This window comes from Manduca sexta, unplaced genomic scaffold, assembly GCF_014839805.1.
Source record: "Manduca sexta isolate Smith_Timp_Sample1 unplaced genomic scaffold, JHU_Msex_v1.0 HiC_scaffold_2810, whole genome shotgun sequence".
In the NCBI taxonomy this organism is placed as follows: domain Eukaryota; kingdom Metazoa; phylum Arthropoda; class Insecta; order Lepidoptera; family Sphingidae; genus Manduca; species Manduca sexta.
In genome coordinates, this window is record NW_023593813.1 from 1 (window position 1) to 19,505 (window position 19,505).

The following is a 19,505-nucleotide window of genomic DNA, read 5'->3' on the forward strand; positions in this document are numbered from 1 at the left end:
TTAAAATAGAGAATCAAAACAATACTTTATCAAAAAAAAAGGTTATGTTTTCATGTTCTATTAACGAACTGTACATATTTTTCGTTAGATAATTATATCCGTCTTAATTACTTCAACCTGTGTCTAATTTATTAATTACATGAAACTAATTATGTGACCTGATAAGTCTTATTCGTGATAGGGCCAGAGAGATAGGATTCCGTTAGTAACCTGCAAAAACATGAACATCAAAAAGTCACCATAAAATGATTGTGTTTCACCAGTTTTTCCTAAAGTGCATTTTTACGTTGACAATTTCCTATACCATCGAAACAAATTACCTATTCAAGACTAACAGAACTACTTCGCAGAAGTTGTAATCGGTATTTTGGGTAAATTTAAATTGGTATCGCGGAGAATTTGTGGCTATCCTATTATGATATCAACGTTTATTACATTGTTGAAACACCGTTCGATACCTTAAAATGTTGTTATTGTTCTAAATATTATTGAGATATGTAACTTTGTTTCATTGTTAACAAGTCACCTTCTGTATTCTTGTTATATTAAACTGTGCTGTGTGCTATTTTATCTATATAATATATTATATTCAATTGTATAACTTAAGTGTGCATATTGCAATTAACAAAGCGAGAGAATTAGTTAACTAATGCATACGAGTACGTGAAAATTTTAAAATATGTTGCATGAAATATTGTGGTACATATGACGTGTTTTTTCACATAATTAACATGAAAATTATTATGTAGTTTTATTGTTCACAAAATCCTGTCGTTTTTTTTATGTTGGATTTTTATACAATAACATATTCAGATATTAATACGGACTTCTTTAAATGGTAATGTTTCGCGTCAATACCTCTTTTTGTGTCACTTGATGCATGTGATTACTGGTTTCTCCAAACGTTCTCAATACCAGGAAAAACCCTTTTATCTCGGGACTTCAATGTAGAGATTAATGTGTTTTATAAATTAAAAGTGTATGGAATAAAGCTAAGAGAATAGTGATTAATAATGTTTTATTGACGATTTGAACTTTATTCGATTCGGTTTAATATATAGTTAACAGAATATTATTAAATAGAAATAATAATGTGTGAAATGGAGTATAAGTAGAGGAATATCCTGTTACTTCCTATTCAATACTTGCATTTCGTTACAAGTTACACATCTTAGACGAAAGAAAAGATGCCTCATTGAAATTTGAGTTACTAGTAAAATGAAGATGTAAATAAAAATCTAGATTTCTAGGTTTTATTTTGCATTTCAATATATATTTTTTTGTTATTTGTTATAATATATCTAAATAATATTATTTAAATCACTAAGCGCATAGAGGTTACCTTATGATGTATAATTAAATGCCTTTGACATATTTTTAATATGTCGCCGTCGTGTCACGCGGTCAGACAGTTATTTAATAATTAATTTATGTCGTAAATGTCCCCATTTGCGTCATATACTCGTGATATTCTAGGTAATTTGTTAATTATGTCAGAATACCTAAGGAGTAGGTATTGAATGCGGAGCGGAAGACTTAGCCGCAATTAGCTATCATACCAATAATGGTGTACTATAAATATAATATTTGGTGTCGCTCACACTGCTTAACTGACGAATATGACGTTATAACAAATCAAGATACTATTGTCTATTCTATGGTTATAAGTATATTATATTTATTATAATTTTCTAAGTGATATTGCGCTGCGTTTCTGTACCTTATTGTGGTTGCACCTTTATGGCAAAACTATTTCGCCTATATTTTCATGTTGGAAATTTGCAAAATTGCTTCAATTAGTCATATATTTCAAAACTTATGAAGTAAAATCCAAAAAGTAGGGATTGCTTGCATTTAAAAACCTTAGCAACACTTTTATTTTGTCCATAATATTAACTGAAACGTGTGTAATATTTCCGTGGTTTATACCTTGTATTTCATTATAAATGTATTTCCTATTTATTTTCATTGAAGATTTTAAAATGAAGAGATGAAATCTGGTTTCGTTTTCCACCTAATAAGCTTTGTATTGGTTTGATATACCCAGTAAGGAGCTTAAGTTGTTTGCGAACTTTTATATTATTTCGAGTTATGTCTTCGCTAGTGCCTTTCGCAGCGTATTAGTTATTTAAATACGACAAATGAAAAATTTAAGCCAGTGATGAAAAGTGCGTTTTTATTTATTTCAAAAAATTCAAATATAACAATAATAACACACCAGACTTCGGATTCACTAGATTTTATTTCTGACTAATAATAGAAATAGGAACCTTTGTAAAAATGTTTGGATTTTTTATGTTTGTAAGAAGTAAACGTATAAAATAGCTAAACGAAGTGAGGATTCATGGATTAACTATAGGCTTTATATTAACTTTTATCCCAGCAATATGCTTCCATAAGAAATAATTGTTTTTTTATCAGTTTATTTGACTAGATGGCGCTACGTACGATGCCATTGTGGATCACTATTATTTATATTTGATTACGCTGGTCATAGAATATATTTTATATCCGCCTGGATAGTGGCCACCGTACACAAGGTGTTAAAACCCGTCGTAGTGGCCCACGTGTGTCTCGTGTTATGGGATCAGCCTGGGTATATCCGGCTCCAACAGGCCGACATAATTATGTCGACTGCCGAGGGGTAATCACCTCTCGTCAGCGAAAATTCTATTAGACCCCACTTCAATTACTATCAGGTGCAGTGCGGTCATTTTACATAAAATAAACGTTTTCGCACGGGAATAAAACCCGAATAATCCCTAGTGTTGCCGTAAAATAATGTCATAGAATAAACTATTGTTTTATAATATTTTTCTTTCTTTAAAAGGCGTACATGTTTCTGACAACTTTTTTTTATATCTTACGGAAGACAAGTATTGCTATTGTTCTGTTAGTATTTGTCAGTGTTTCGTTCCCAAAGCTCTTTGTTTAATCGAGTCTACCTGCATGCAGGGAATTTATATTTACCCTACTCAGTTCCTTCTTATATATTTTTAGGGGAAAAGATACAGCAAGAGAAATTGACTCGGTTATTAGAACTGTTCTCCGTGCGGTCGAAAGCTTTCGTTGTAGCGGGCGGGCTGTTAAACCACATCCCGTGGTGCAGATTCTTCATCCCAAGGATAAGTGGATACCAACTTATAGCTGATCTGAATCGACAGATATCGGAAATTATTGAGGTAAGTTTCTCAAATATTTAGTGCCTTTATATTTTTACTGTTCATTATAATACATTTGAAATCAGACGTACATACTTTTATAGTTATATCGCTGGTTTAGTTGCAGCTTCCATAAGTTCTAAACCATGCAAATTACATTCCCAGATCGGGGTAAATAAACATTATATTTGTACTATTCGCGAGACTAAAATTTACTTTTAACATTCATTTCATTTTCCCCTTTCCATTTAAATAAAATAATGTCTATTCACAATAATTCAAAAGTAAAGCATAACTGCGTTTGTTCAATTATATGAAGATTGCATTAAACTATAGCACTTTAATAGTTGAAATAACAAAAATGACTATTGCACTTGAACCCGTTAAGCTTTCATCTACGCTTGTTAAACAGGACAATGGTTAAGCCGCGTCGAAAACTGAACGGGTAGCTTTAATATTCGGCCAGTGCGAGTTGAGCCACATTTGGCAATTTATACTGGTGCAGTGACATGATAAGTACGTTGGTTTAAGGGAAATGTAGAAAGTAAAACTTATCAACCCTGCCCTAACTGCATTGGATTAATACTATAAGGCCTAGCACTCATATAAAAGATTCTGCTTCATTTTAACTAAGGTTGTCTGAATATATTTAATTACTATTACAGATGCTGACTTCATGAAACGTTATGGGTATAAGTTTTGCTCCTTGGGATTAAAAAGTATAATACTTTTCAGATCTCATATTATATTAGCCTCTATTCTCCTATATTCATTCATATTAATAACAATTGATGTTATTGTGATTTTTAAAAACTATGAAGTTCCTAGTGATTTTTCCTTTGACAGATATGGTATTACTATCATAGAAAACTCGTAGAAATCGCAGCTATGCTGTCGAGTTTCTAACAATCATATTTGCTGAGGCGCATACCTTTTTTAATTCCCATTCATTCATTTAATGGACATTCGCATGTTAGTCGGTCTTCAACTCAAAAAAATTGTGTGTGTCATCTACATAAAAATTGATTACACGGAGCAAGTGTAACGTGTCCACTAATTTTGCCAAGGTGTCTAATCTAAATACTCGCTATTTCAAATACTCGTCCTGAGAAAACCAACAACTTTAGCGTATAGAGTGTAAATTTAATTGAGTACGAAGATAAATTTAAAATAAAATCCTTCACTATATTAACTTGAAACTGTTCTGCATTTTAAAATAACGTCGATCAAAAGTTTCTAATGTCCCCTCACTAGCAATTTCCTTGATACATCATGTTTTACTTAAAAATAAATTGCCTTACACGAGCGCTTCTCTGTAATAAGCTTTGTCGACGTTGGAAATACGTCTCATATTTACGAGCGCCACATTTTTAAATCTAGTTTTTCATATTTTAAAATTGACAGTGGCGTTATTATTGGCCTTGAACGCCCAGGTCTATCAGAAAATGAAGCTGCACTTGTGCCTTGATGCGCTTATTATATTGAAAGTTCAAGTTCACCGGAGCTCTTTTATATAAAATGTATTTTTCATTTTACTTTGAACGGAAATCGCCACTTGGATGAGGGAAATCGACACAGAAGCGGCGTTTGTCCGTGCGCTGTCTCGGTTTACCTTCCCACAAAACTTTATGATTCATTTAACATACCTACTTGTAGTTTTATAATTCATAAAATATCATTCATTTATTAGATATTATAATGTAAAAAAATATAATATTTATAAAATATTATTGTTTATCGCAGTAACTCGCTGGGTTTAGGCCGCTTGTAGAGATCGATCTTAAATATTTTGGGGATGTCTATGTTCAGCGAAAGTATAACTTTGGTTGATGATGATTGTTTATGATAAAAATTATAAATTTTAGCTGCACTGATGCTTCTGGCTAACCTTTCATGTTCGATATATTTAGAAATAATCAAACAATATTCATAAATAGTTTAAATGTACAGAAGTTTATCGCAGTAATATTAATTCAGAAGTGCATCTCTAATGCTAAGGGAATATCGGCAGAAGTTATCCGTTTATTTATTGCGATCCGTGGCTTAAACGAAACATTTATCTTACAGGAAGCGATAGAGAAACATAAGAACAAAGAAATACAAGTAGACGATTTTATTTACATGTATTTAAAAGAAATGCAAGATAATAAGGACACTTTTACATGTAAGTATTGTTCTTCTTCTTTTATATTATGGCTGCCACCATTTATTTACCGGTGATTTTGCAAATCTCGAGTAATAGCAGATACAAAACCGTTAGTATAGTTGCAAGGATTTTTGTTTTTTAGTTACATACGACAGGCATGCCTGACGCTGAACCTTTTTGGGGGACCTTTATGTATTTATTTTATTTTGGATTTTAATATTCTTAGTACAAGTACACAGTGCACTACACATGTGTGCTGTTATGACATTACATAAACACAGACCCAAAGAGAATTATAATATATATGGAAACACAGACCTATAGCCAGACTGCACAATGTCAATAAAATTCTCTTTGGTTTATTATAATATGGTTTTAATTCGGATAATCCAAAATAGATATCGGGAAAATATAATGTTCCGTTAGACCAATAAATTTCGTAATACCATCGAAGCCGTTAAGGTCGCTCAGGTTTGAAACAAATTGAATTAAATAACAGAACTGCAATGGATTTATTTTAACTCCGTTTTTTCATTTCAGATGATCAATTGACAATTATATGCCTGGATATGATTATAGCCGGAGCACAAACGACGGGTAATTCACTTGAATTTGCAATTTTAGCCGCTCTTAGAAATAGAAACATACAAGAACGAATGATCGAAGAAATTGACAAAAATATAGGTGATGAACCACCCAGTTACACGGATTCTGCTAAGTGAGTAGTTAATTACGAGTATTTATATTTTATTCCATAAAAAATGTTTTTCCGTTTTTATCCTGTGCAAAATAGTTTGCCATTCGATACAATTGATTGAATTTATACAATCCGTGTCGAATCAAATTGGTTGAACAGATTTTTTATTTCGAATTTCGGTGTTCTTTTTTAACGAAAGTATTCATATTTATATCAGATGTTTTAACATAATATTACATGAGAAATAATGTTATTGTAAACGTGACGTAAATTGACTGAAACCTAAATTAAGTTCCCATATGAAGTTTCAATTAATTAGAAGACTAATTGCGCAAATTCAATTTGGCAAGCGTCATTACCCCAATAATTTTATTATCGAATGCGTCTTCCTATTTAGGTGAATTAGACATTATTGATCATATTCAAACTAGTTCAATTATACTCAAACTGAGGGCTCGCGGTGTTTTTGCACAAAATTTTCCCAAAAACTAGAAAATCATTTCCAATATCAGTTGAGGTGTACATCCTATAAAGTAAATCACTCAGTTACTTATGACCACTTTTTATTAAAATAAATAAGGTATTTTTGTAGGTCATGATTTTATGTTGTGGCCAAAGCTACCATAACTAAGACGTGTTCGTGGGAACTTATAAAACGTTTAACTAAGGCCGTTATTAAAACGTGGTCACACAAATATATGATCTTGTTAATACGACATCTTATTGAATTAGTAGGCATAATGAATCTTAGCGTTTTGTGTTTTTTTTATACTCTGACCCTGCAGCACCTGATGGTAAGTGGAGTGGGGTCCAGTAGAATGTCGACTGACGAGCGGTGATTATCCCTCGGCAGTCGACACAATTATGTCGGCCTGCTGGAGCCGGATAATCAAAGGCTGATCCCGCAACACGACACACCCACGTGGGCCACTATGGCAAGATTTAACACCTTTTGCGGTGGACGCTATCTGGGCGGATATAAAAATTACCCTACTACGAGCAAAATAAGTATGTCTTTTGTCTTAGGGTGAGGGTGCAGTTCTTAGTGCTTTGTAATTAAAAGTATTGCTGAAATTGTTATTGTTTAACTGTGCCGTATGGTCGTCATTTTACGAATGGGAAGCCGTACGCTTATAAATTATTAGCTTTTGCTAGCGGCATCGCCCGCGTGAAGGAGTTTTCCTGGATATTTTTCTTTCCGACTTACTTGATATGTATCGTTATATTATGACCAAATTACGCAAAATCTTTATAAATTGTAGCCTGTGTGTTATTCTGATATATAATCAATATTACTGTAAAGTTTCATCCAAATCCGTTCTGCAGTTTATTCGTGACAGACGAAAAAACATACATCCATCCTCACAGCCTTCCCCATTTAAAATATTAGTATATATAATATTAGGATATTAAACATAAAAATTAATTTATTTTCTCAGGTTGGTATACACTTCTGCGTTTCTACAAGAAGTGCACAGAATGTACACAATCGCGCCCGTCGCTGGACCTCGTCGGGCCCTTGAAGACACAATAGTTGACGGCTATTTAATACCCAAAGACGCAACTGTGCTAATATCTGTCGGTGATATACACAGAGATCCAGAATTGTGGCAAGATCCGAACGAATTTAATCCAGAAAGATTTATCGACGAGCGAGGAATATTGAAAAATTCAGAACACATGTACCCCTTCGGATTAGGTGAGCGTCGATAAAGTCTTCTTTTCATTTGTTTATTTTTGATATATAATATATTGCATTACTGCGCTATGCGACTATTTACCATACTTTGCGAATTATATTTTGGCTTTAACTCTTTTAAGTGCGCTCTTCTTGAACTATGTTGTATGTATGAGACTGCTTTTGATGGCGTGATCGTATTGCGTGCACATGTCGCTCTGTGAACTCGGGTCCTAATTCAAGGATGAGCGAAGCGTGATTGGATTTTTTGCTTAGTATTAGCCCGGTGTCCGGAATTTGTACCCGATAGGCCGGGCCTCTTTAACATCATGGGACAGAACATATTTAGCGAATAATGGGTGCCCGGGTTGTAACTGCTTACCCCCTTCGAGATCAAGGCGTTATATGTGTGCGCAATGACTATGTTCCTGTTGCAGAAAGTATATGCGAATTTCATATTTGGCGTAAACATGTTGCATATTTAAAAATGTTTTATATTGGATAGGATATTGGCAATTCTGAGTACAGACAAGTCGTACGTCTATTATGATTATAATCTGATTACAGTTACTTGTGAACTATATAAATCATTATTATGTAACTTGTACATTTTAACGTCCCTCTGGTTTGGTCTCGTCTGGTAAAGATCTGTAAAACACATATTTATTTCGGTATTTTTCTTGGGGGAGGTAAAACTCTAGATTCTGCCACTGGACCAATAGCTCGTAAGGCGGCATGCGCTAAAAACTATTTACAAATATGTATATTACCTGTATTATTGTTATACAATAATATACTATACAAAAGGTAGTTATAGGGATTACACAAATTTATAACGATGGCGGTTGTACATTTACGGATGCTGTGAGTCTACTCGTATCACGACTGACTCACTGTTTCGATTTTTATATTAACGACATTTCGACACATTATTAGACTCTAAAGCCGATCGGTCTCACTTCATTTATATGAAAAATATCAATAATTACCAGGCATTATTGTAAATGAGTTGTCATCGACAACGGTTTATCTCAATAGTACTTCAAGCAATAAGTATATAAAGCGAATAGCTACGACTCGAACAACGGCAATATATTTTTCCAACGTGGTGGTAAGACCACTGTACGATACATCGACGGTTGAAAGGTCCGAAAATTATTAACTAGGTTAAAAAACATGGAAATGTACATTTAAATTATATGTTTGAAACTTAATGTCGTAAAAAAATGTCGCTTGAGTCAATTAGCCTTTCAACCGTCTATATAATATATGAATATACCTAGTCTTGCCATAAATATTGTAATAAAGAAAAAAGAAAATTGTTAACTGCAAATAACATTTATTACTTTTACAGTGTGTCAGTTTAATACATAAATATAAAACAATTAAAAATATAAAAGCTTATTCGAAGTGGTCTCCATTGGCTGCAATACAGTCCTTTAAACGATGAGGCCAGTTATCAATAGAAGCACGCACTCTTTCCATGGGAAAATTCTTCACTGCCAATCGTATAGATTATTTTAGGGACTCCAAATTATCATGGCGTTTAGAGCAAGCTGTACTCTCTAAAACTGACCACAAATCATAATCCAGCGGATTAAGATCGGGACTAGACGACGGCCAGTCTTCAGCTCTGATGAAGTCCGAAACGTTCGATTCCAACCAAGACTGCGTGGACCGAGCTTTATGACCCGGCGCCGAGTCTTGCTGGAAGGACCATACTTGGTTATTGAACATGGTGATGTTAAGGGGCTTAACTACCTTCTCAAGAATGGTATCTTGATACACTTGTGCCGATGTTTTGATACCTTTTCACAAAAATATGGCTCAGTCACTCCTTCATAGCTAACACCCCACCAAACCATCACTGAAGTCGGATAATGTCCACGTTGCACTCTGTCGACTAATTGGGAAGCTTCCTTAGAGCTTTGAGCATAAATACGGTCATTTTGTTTGTTAAAATGTTGCTCAATTGTAAAAATTTTCTCATCCGTAAACAAAATTTTTCTGTGACCTCCCTTTGCGTACCGCTTCAGTAGTTGTTTCGATTTTACCACCCTATTCTTCTTTAAATTATCAGTTAAGAAATGGCCAGTGCGTCTCTTATAGGCTGCAAGTCCTAAGTCATCTTTTAAAATACGCGACATGGTTCTAGGTGCTATCTTCATTTCCCGAGATAAAATCTTTTGCTTTCGGACAGGATTTCTTCGAATTCTTTCCCTTACTGCTTTGACCACCTTTTTCGTACGAACACTACGTGGACGGCCAGATCTTTTCTGTCACAAACAGAGGAGGTCTCATTGTACCTATTAATAGCCCGGTACACAAACATTTTACTAATACCAAGTGTATGGAGAGTTTTAAAAATTGCATTTGGCTCCATACCTACTTTGTGTAATGCTATCACAGCGATTCGGTTCTCTTTATCACCCCACACCATTTTAATATCGCAAAATATTTTACAATGTATTGGCGCCAAAATGAGAAAACACAATGAACAATCGTATAAAAATGACAGATTCGAAATTCAAATGTAATATTTTTTTATAATTAAGTGTAACAGTATTTATGGCCAGACTAAGTATATACACTGAATTCCTATTTCCCTTGGTCACGCCATCACGCGTGAACGGCTGGACCAATTTCATATTTTTTTTTATTGTGTTTGTTATTGCCAGGAGAAGGATCTTATGAAAGAAAAAAATAAGGCAGTTGAGCGGAACGTTAGAAAATTTAGGTAAAGTTAATTTCAGCGATTGACAGAATGCGCGCTGCAAATACATAGTTGACAGGACATCGTCTGTCAGGTCAGCCAGTGCTGAGAGCTAGTGTATCTATAGACGTTTAGAAGGCATATTGACTCACTGTATTTTCTTATGGTTAAAAAACCGGAAAAAATTTGCTGTGTCCAAATATGTATAAAACCCAATGTAGCTTAATCCGATTAGCTTGACAATCTATAAATACCTAAAAATGATTTGCTGTTTATTCGATTCGTTAAAACTCAAAAACGACTTAACTGATGTAAATATTTTCTTTATGTTTTGTTCACTATAATTGACGTGTGGTATATAAAAAATAAGTATATATGGAAATCCCAATATCTCCGTTAAAATTAATCGATTTTTGATTAGTTGCAATACGTTATAGTCAATTTATTATTAAAAAATTTAAACAACTAGGCATCGTGGGTAAAAATTGATTAGTAAAAAAAAAGTCGCGTGATAACTTTAAAATTTAAGATAAGAAAATTTTACATTTTAATAATAGTTACGTAAACGAATTTATTAGCGTTTCTTAAAAAAACGATGAAAATATATTATATAGTTCCATCGTTTTTGTTGCTGAATTATATAGCTAAGTGCAATACGTTAGTAATGTAAAAAAATCCCTATATTCTATTACACACAGTATAAATCGAAATCGTGATTATAAACTTGTCGGAAATTAGACACGGCATTTCGTAGCGATTGAATTTTGCAATTGAATGGCGATGCTTTGCTTACACAAAAAATGACATTTCCATTTCGTTCTAAGCTTTCAGCTGCAGGTCCCTGAAGGCGTCTTTTATTTTAATACATTTACTTTTCTTAATGCATATTAATTTCCGTATACTTAACTATAACGCAGTCACCCCAAGGCAACTCTTGTGCGCTTGGTCTCCACACCTAATGCACGCCCATGCATGGACGCATATTTGCCGCGACCCTAGGCACACAGTCCAGTGTGTAATTTAATTTGTTGTTTGAAAAATGTATGTTTATTTAATTTCATTGCAACTGGCTCTGTTTTATTTGCCACTAGTTGACCCGACAAACGTTGTCCCGTCTTAACTATGAATTGCAGCTCGCATTCTGTCAATCGATGAAATTAACTTTTCTCAAATTTTCTAACGTTCCGCTCAACTTCCTTAATTTATTCTTTCGTAAGATCCTTCTCATGACAATAACAAACACAACAAAAATTTGTGAAATTGGTCCAGCCGTTCACGCGTGATGGCGTGACCAAGGAAATAGGGATTCATTTTTATATATATATAGATATAAGATAATTAAGTATTTGGTGACACTTCTAATACTGATTGTTTTTTTCTAGGTCGCAGACGCTGTCCGGGCGATGCACTGGCGAAGTCGGCAATATTCATATTATTTGTAGGGATTCTTCAAAATATAGAATTAGTCCTTGTAATGGCGTTCTACCATCTGATGAAGCCCAGATCGGCATCATAGCTGGTGCGAAACCGTATAAAGCGATATTCACGCCTAGAAAATAAAATATGGTGTTATGTCTTCATACTTGTAATAGTCTTCAAGTACAGTGAGAAATGCATTAAAATAGTACCCATTTTTTACCTAGTTCAAATTATTTTTTAGTTAATACTTGTTACACCGTACGTACCTAATATAATGTACAAGCCGAAAAATATGTAAAGAAATTGAAAAAAAGTTAAGTTTTTAAGGACGTAATGCTTTTTTTATGTTACCGGTTTATATTTTTTTTTGCTCAAAACTAATTATGACATTTTTGCTGTAATTTTTTTATAACGACGGTCACACGACGCCTTAAATATGCTAATATTAAATTCACTTCTTAAAATGTATCGCTAGAAAACCTTTTAAGTCCACTCTAGTTTATCTGTAAATTTTTACCGCCGGCCAAAGGTGTGGGGATGGTTGAGATAGCTGTGGTTTCCCACAGAGGAACTACGGCGGGAAACTATGTTAATTGATTTAGTACATAATGCATTATACTAGTATTTGACTTGTTGGGTAGCTTTCATTCTAGTTAGATAATTTTTGTTACGAAAATCTATACATATAAGGTCCATTTAAGTTCTGTGTACTTGAAATGTCCACGCTTTTGATAGAGTTGTATTTTTGAAAAACTTTTTTGCAAGACGCCGCCTTAAATCCTTATATAAATAAATAAAATAAAAAAGATATTTATACTTGGTAGTACTTGGATTATTTCAATACTTTTATTTATCAATTTCTCTATATATTTAATGGATATCGCAGCGGAAGGCCCAAACCAAGGACCGTAGTGATGAAAATACTTCCTTAGAGTTTTGAGACTACACAGAGCGGACATTTGCTAAATAGTCCATTGAAATGTTACATTTTTTAGGCCTTACCTTGCGTTTTTTAGAGGACGCAATTTTATTTTTTAGAAGTGTAGGGGGGGTCAGTGTGAAGCTAAAACCAAGTTTGTGGGGTCGCCACCCTTGTCCCACGGCCGCCATCTTGGGCTGAAATGGTTTTTACGATGTATCTCTTAAACTATTTATCTGACAAAAAAAAATATAAACATTTTTTGTTGTAAATTAAATTCTCTACAACTTTGGTCTAGTAACTTTTTGTCGTAGAACTATAAATAAAAAAGTTATAAGCGAAAATATTAAGAAATTCAATGTTAAGCAATGTCCATTGCAACGTTATCAGAACGTGTGTTTATAAGGTTCATAATACGTACAACACAAACCCGCGGTTGTCGGCTTGTACGCGAATTACTTGGATCCTGAATCGCTTTGGGACAGATAAAGCAATTGCTTAACATTTTTGCTTATAACTTTTTTATTTATAGTTCTACGACAAAAAGTTACTGGATCAAAGTTATAGAGAATTTAATTTGCAACAAAAATGTTTATAATTTTGTCAGATAAATAGTTTAAGAGATACATAGTAAACTATTTCAACCCAAGATGGCGGCCGTGGGACAAGGGCGGCGACCCCACAAACTTGGTTTTAGCTTTACACTGACCCCCCCTACACTTCTAAAAAATAAAATTGCGTCCTCTAAAAAACGCAACCCCAAATGTAACTTTTCAATGGACTAAAATTGTCATATAAAAATTTTGCGCTCATGCGATGCTTACTCAACCTACCGTGAAATAGCAGAATACCAATGTAAAATACTATAATTTTTTTTCTGTTACCTGATTTGCACATTTAGTATGCAAATTAGCATATTTTCTGTAAATAGTTCCTAGCTTTCTCCCCTCCTCCCATCCTAAGAGTTTTCTTATCCTTACCCCACACTTCCTTCCCAACTATCCCAGACTTATAACTTTTCTCCAGAACCCTGCAGTCGCTGATCCGGGGGATTCTAGTATCCCATTCGCGGGTTTCCCCCGGCGGTGACGGCAGGGTTCGATATCCAAAAAAAAACACTGCTGTGTTGTTGACGAGTTGTTTCCCGCAGACTATTTAATACCATAGCGTCAGTTTCTCAGTAATAACCTATATAACCTAGTATAGGTTATTTTTATTACTGACGAAGAGGCATATAATATGGCTATATAACTTTAAGGTTATCATGTCTTGGAAATAGCACCAAAGCAACAGTACCCATAGTTATTTCAAAGCAATCGGGCCTGTGATAGTAGAAAATAAGCTGTTGTTCAAACGCCTGAATAGATTTTTCACAGCTATAACTAAAGCCATCTCGGTCAAATCAACTTAAAAATCGCATCAAAATCGGTGTATTCGTTTAGTACCTACGATGCCACAGACGGATAGATACATTGTGATATCCATAGGTGATAACGGGAGTAGCTTTATTTTTAATTACATATGTCTATTTTCATAGGATAGAACTGGATTGAACTGAGGGATTGAAGCAGTGAACTAAACTTCCATGAATTTCAAATTTTTTGAATTCACAAAAGCTAACTATTGTCGTGTCATTTGCTACAGGTTTTGTTTTCAGTACAATTTTTGATTCAATTCAATGCAATTTTTAAATTGTGGCTCCATAGTTGACAGACGATGATTTTGCCATTGTCGAAGTAGGAAAATGTTCTAAGAGGAAAAGTTACGGCCAACTTCACGGTAGTAGAATAATATTGGGCATTCTAGACCACCTGTCGCTCGGCGAAGCAAGTTCGCCATCGCTCCGAACTGTGGTCTAGAATGCCCAATATTCAGTAATTGATAGATCGTACCGCTCTGCCGTTACATTGCGTTCAAGCCGGATATTATTATTAGGGAAACATATACATACAAATTATTATTGTTGCTTTGACCGTATACATAATGAATATTGGGCATTCTAGACCACCGTTCGGAGCGATGGCGTACTTGCTTCGCCGAGCGACAGGTGGTCTAGAATGCCCAATATTATTCTACTCACGGTAATATTTTGATAAGGCTAATATTGTCTAACGCCCGAAATTAATAATGTATCTGCTATCCAAGACTGAAACCTATCTTAGATTGCCGACTATCGTTTGATTGGTCTCCTACCGGCATGCCAATATCTTAACTCGCCTATCCTTGCTTACCTTCAACGATAGAGATAGCTTACTCAATCTATGGATTGGTTATTGGCATGCTTTATCCATAGAAACGAATGAATTATCAGTCTTAGATAGCATACATTGGATTAGGATTGGTTATTAATTTCGGGCGTAAGACCGTTTGGTGCTCAGGTTTAGTGTTGAATAAATGACATTTTAAATAGCCTAAAACCTCTACACATTAATTCAAAATAAAAATATTACGAATGTGTATGCAAAGATATTAAAAGCTATAATATAAAAAAAACAAATACGGAACAAATCAGAGACAAAGAAATAAACTAAAGAGAATATACAGAGGTGTTGTTTTAACAACTTTTTGGAGTGCGACATCCACAGAGAAACGATAGATTTCCTGAGGAGATTTCTGACGTTTAAAAAGTTATAATTTTTGGCATCTTTGATTGAGATGACATTATGAAAGTAACAAGCAGGGGTATGTCACTCTCAAACAGTCACTCTATTTGTTTTTGGTCTAACCTCAAATTAATTTTGTTGTAAGATACTTTCAGTTAGATGACACTGGAGAATAAGTTTTCAAAACACTAATCATGCCTTTTATCCCTATTTATAAAATAATTATGTACGTAATTAAATTAGATAAGTAAAAACATAAAAACAAATGTCAGAGGCTATTTTAATTAATTAAAAAAAATATGCATTACTGAAAATTCCGAACGAAATACGATAAAAAATTGACTGACACAATGACAGAGATTGTGGCAAGTCGTCTGACACAATTTCAAACGAGTTGCCACAATATCTGATGATTGTTATTAAATGGTAAAATATTAAAGTTCTCCTTTTGTTGTAACATGACAACTGAAGCTTAATTTAATTTTTCCATTTTATTAATACAATTATAAACAAAACAACGCATACTTTTTAAATTTTATTCTAGTTTCCAATAAATTACATATCTATTTTCTCATAAGCATGTTAAAATGTTTATTGCATTAAGTGACAACATCGCCTTGTTTCCGTAATTTGAATTCCGGTTGCAAATTTTCAATTTCTAATTTGAGTTTGTGTGTGATAAATGCGATTACGATTTCCGAAATAATAAAAGAACTTTGCTTATTCAAACGGACCAACGATACCTTCTTACTAATTCGACCCCTGGCTTTGTTATTTGTTTAATTTGTTTTGCACGCGATAAGGAATTGATAAAATATTTGGACAATATGTCTCATGGATATCCAAAATGTTATTTTGGTTGTGTGGTTGATGGTAAATGACATTAATATTTTCATAAAAATATCGGTAGTACTCATTAAAATCGTACATAATATCTACTTATTCACCGCGATGGCGAAATCTGCTAATTTAAATCATGTCTTTTTTAAAATACACGTAGAAATAAAAACGCAATACATTCAGTATTCGCATTAAAATTATGCGATATTCATTTATATTTAAACTATGAAAAATCCGTTGATAGATACGATTGCCATTATTACGTCTTCATGGTTTTATATACCTATTTTGGTTTAACTATTGAATAAATAAATTTCAGAGCTGTATGACTAATGGACTCATTTCTTGCATTTGTATTGTGGTAAAAATACAGGGCATCATTTATTATATTTTAATAAATTATTGTATTATTTTTCAGGACCATTGCATTATTTCCCTAAGGCAACTAGTTATAGGTGGAAATCTTGGCAAGAGGAAAGGTTTCAAGTGTGGATAAAAGTTCTCGATAAAAAGACTCTCGACAGAGGAGAAGAATATATAAAAACTTGCGGTTGTGCCATAGGCACTTTGAGAGCTGTTATAAATTGTGTAACGGTGCTTTATGTAGAACTGCAATTCCAACTTTGAATCTAGGTAAGATGTTTTCCACATGACGCGCCAAGAAATTTACAGGTTGATCTGATTCAGATAGATATATTCAGATATATATCTACTTAAGTGTTTAGGCTAGATGTTGTACCCTTAGATGTATCACACTGATGTATCAAATGCACAATGAATTCGCCGTAAATTCGCAGCAGATGTGCAGCGAACAAGCCGCGAGTGCACAGCGATCACGCAGCGGGCTCACAGTTGGCTACGCATTTTGGATTGTTAGTAATAGAGTGAATTCAGATGAGGAAACATTTCTGTTAGCTTTGTTAATTGGAAAAAGGATCTAAAAAAATAATATTGCCGCGGTTGCATGCCGCTGTATTAAAAAAAGTACGTAAGTTGGAACTACAAGACATGATGACAAGATGGGTGACAGCACAACAGCAACCTGAGTGGTTACTTATATAATTATATTTGTCGTACTCTTACTGATATAAGAAATGCGAATGTTTATGAAAATGTGTTAGTATATGTTTGTCAGAAGTAAACGGTTAAACGAATTTGGCACACGGACAGAGTTGGATTAATATAAGATAGGCTAGGTACTTTTATCACCTGGATAATATTTTAATTTTGAATCTGATTATAAATAAATAGTGCTATGCATCAATATGTTTTTTAGGCATTTTTCTAGCGCGAAGGGCTTTTAAGGTGCGTGACACTACGAGCAAAACTTTTCTAAAGATCTCGACTTTTACTTTTCTGCCCGTTCATGTCTCTCATATCGAATTATGTTACAGAACATTATACACCGGATATTCATAAAACCATGGATGTAATGGCCGAAACAAGTACATATGTCACCGGTAATGCTATATACACATCGTACTTAAAGTTCTGAAAATGTTTACTTACATACTTTTTACTTGCTTGAACAATAATATTCTTTAATGTTTTATTTTTCAGATATTACTAAAGTATTTTCGGACCATAACTACTGCCTTACAAGTAGGCCCCGAAAACACGCGGTATACAATACGCAAATTGGTTTATTCCAAAAATATATAAAAAAATTACGTAGTGAAATATGTCGTCTCCGTAAAAGAGGTGAAGTATTTAAGCAGCGCTTACAGAGCGCTGAAAAGTTGTCTGATAATATAGCCTTTCAAAGAATAACTAAAAACATGACAAAACCAGCACAGTTGTTTGCTCACATGCAGCTACAGACGAAAAAGAAAGCGAAGGGAAGACGATTTTCGCTAGAGGAAAAAAATTGTCATTGTCTTTATTCAAAAAAAGTCCTAAGTGTTACAAACTTTTATGCAAGTATTTTACTCTACCATCATCAAGAACGATGAAACGAGTACTAAGCCAAATTAAAATAATTCCAGGAATAAATCCTATAATTTTTAAAAGGTTGAAAATGACACTGTTGGAAAAGGATAATAAAATCGTTTTTGCACTGTTCTTTTCGACGAAATGTCAATCACTCCCCATTTGTCATATGATCCATACAAAGATTAAATACAAGGGTTTGCTTCAAATAAAAAATGCTCTTTTTCTAACCACGCTTTGGTTTTTATGATAAAAGGCATAAAAAATGATTTTAAGCAGCCAATAGCATATTATTTTACAAATGGACTTAATAAGATAGAATTAAAAATACTAATACGAACTGTCTTGGAACATGCTATTGATGCTGGACTCAACGTAATTAGCACAACATGCGACCAGGCACCCGTTAATGTCGGTGCCATAACAGAGTTGGTTAATGAAACGAAAGCTATATATTTACGGAAAGGAAAAGATTGGTATCATGACATAATACGCATTAAAGGACAAATAATAACCCGTTATATGATGTTCCCATTTAATAAAAGGCCTTCGTAATAATCTACTTACTAAGGACCTTATCTCATACAACAAATAATAAAAGAAAAATTATAAAATGGGATTATTATCAAATGGTGTTCAGGGCAGATAAATCGTACGGAGAATTGCAATTATTACATAAACTAAACGAAGAGCATGTGAATCCTGAGAAAATCAACAAAATGCGGGTAAAGTTGGCAACACAAGTTTTTAGTCATACAATGGCTGTTGCGGCTGAACATTTAACGGCAAGAGGCGATCTTCCAGCAGAATGTCGTCAGTTAGTAGATTTCACACTTTTACTTGACAATTTATTTGATTCATTGAACGGCAAAAGTATGTTCATCCCAAATGGTAAAATTTATAAAGGACCTATAAAAATAAATTCACCTCACCATGAATTGTGGCGAAAAGCCAAAGAGATATTAAAACTGTAAAATTTATTCATAAAATAAACAGGGCAACAAAATTCGTGTAACAGCAATAACTGTTCCTTCTGTGACAAATTTAATTAAAACTATAGAAGGAATGGAATATATTTGGCAACGGTTATCGGGTAAATATGGTTTCCACGAAATGTTGACGAAAAATTTCAACCAAGACCCGCTGGAGAATTTCTTCGGAAATATAAGGAGTTACGGGTCAAGAAATATTGCACCAAATACAACGGATTTTGAAGGTGCTTTTAAAGCATTATTAATAAATAATTATAATGTTCCTCATTCCAAGAATGCAATTGTGCCGAGGATTCAAATGTTTGCCTCCAGACGTTAGATTTTTATTTAAAGAAAAAGTTAATGATACTGTGGTACCTGAGGACAATGTTATTCACTTTAACACTGATATACTTAGTTTTGATGAGC

The 19,505-nt window shown here is 33.8% G+C and overlaps 1 protein-coding gene across 1 annotated transcript; it reads left to right on the forward strand.

The window, feature by feature from the left end:
* Nucleotides 1-2,955: 2,955 nt before the first annotated feature.
* LOC119192460 (probable cytochrome P450 305a1) lies at nucleotides 2,956-12,037 on the forward strand (the record flags this gene model as incomplete). Its single annotated transcript, XM_037446279.1, is given in 6 exon segments — nucleotides 2,956-3,182; nucleotides 5,229-5,325; nucleotides 5,848-6,025; nucleotides 7,444-7,703; nucleotides 11,778-11,849; nucleotides 11,852-12,037. Coding segments are annotated over 6 exon segments (938 nt in total), but the record flags the coding sequence as incomplete, so codon positions are not given.
* Between the last annotated feature and the right edge of the window lie 7,468 nt (nucleotides 12,038-19,505).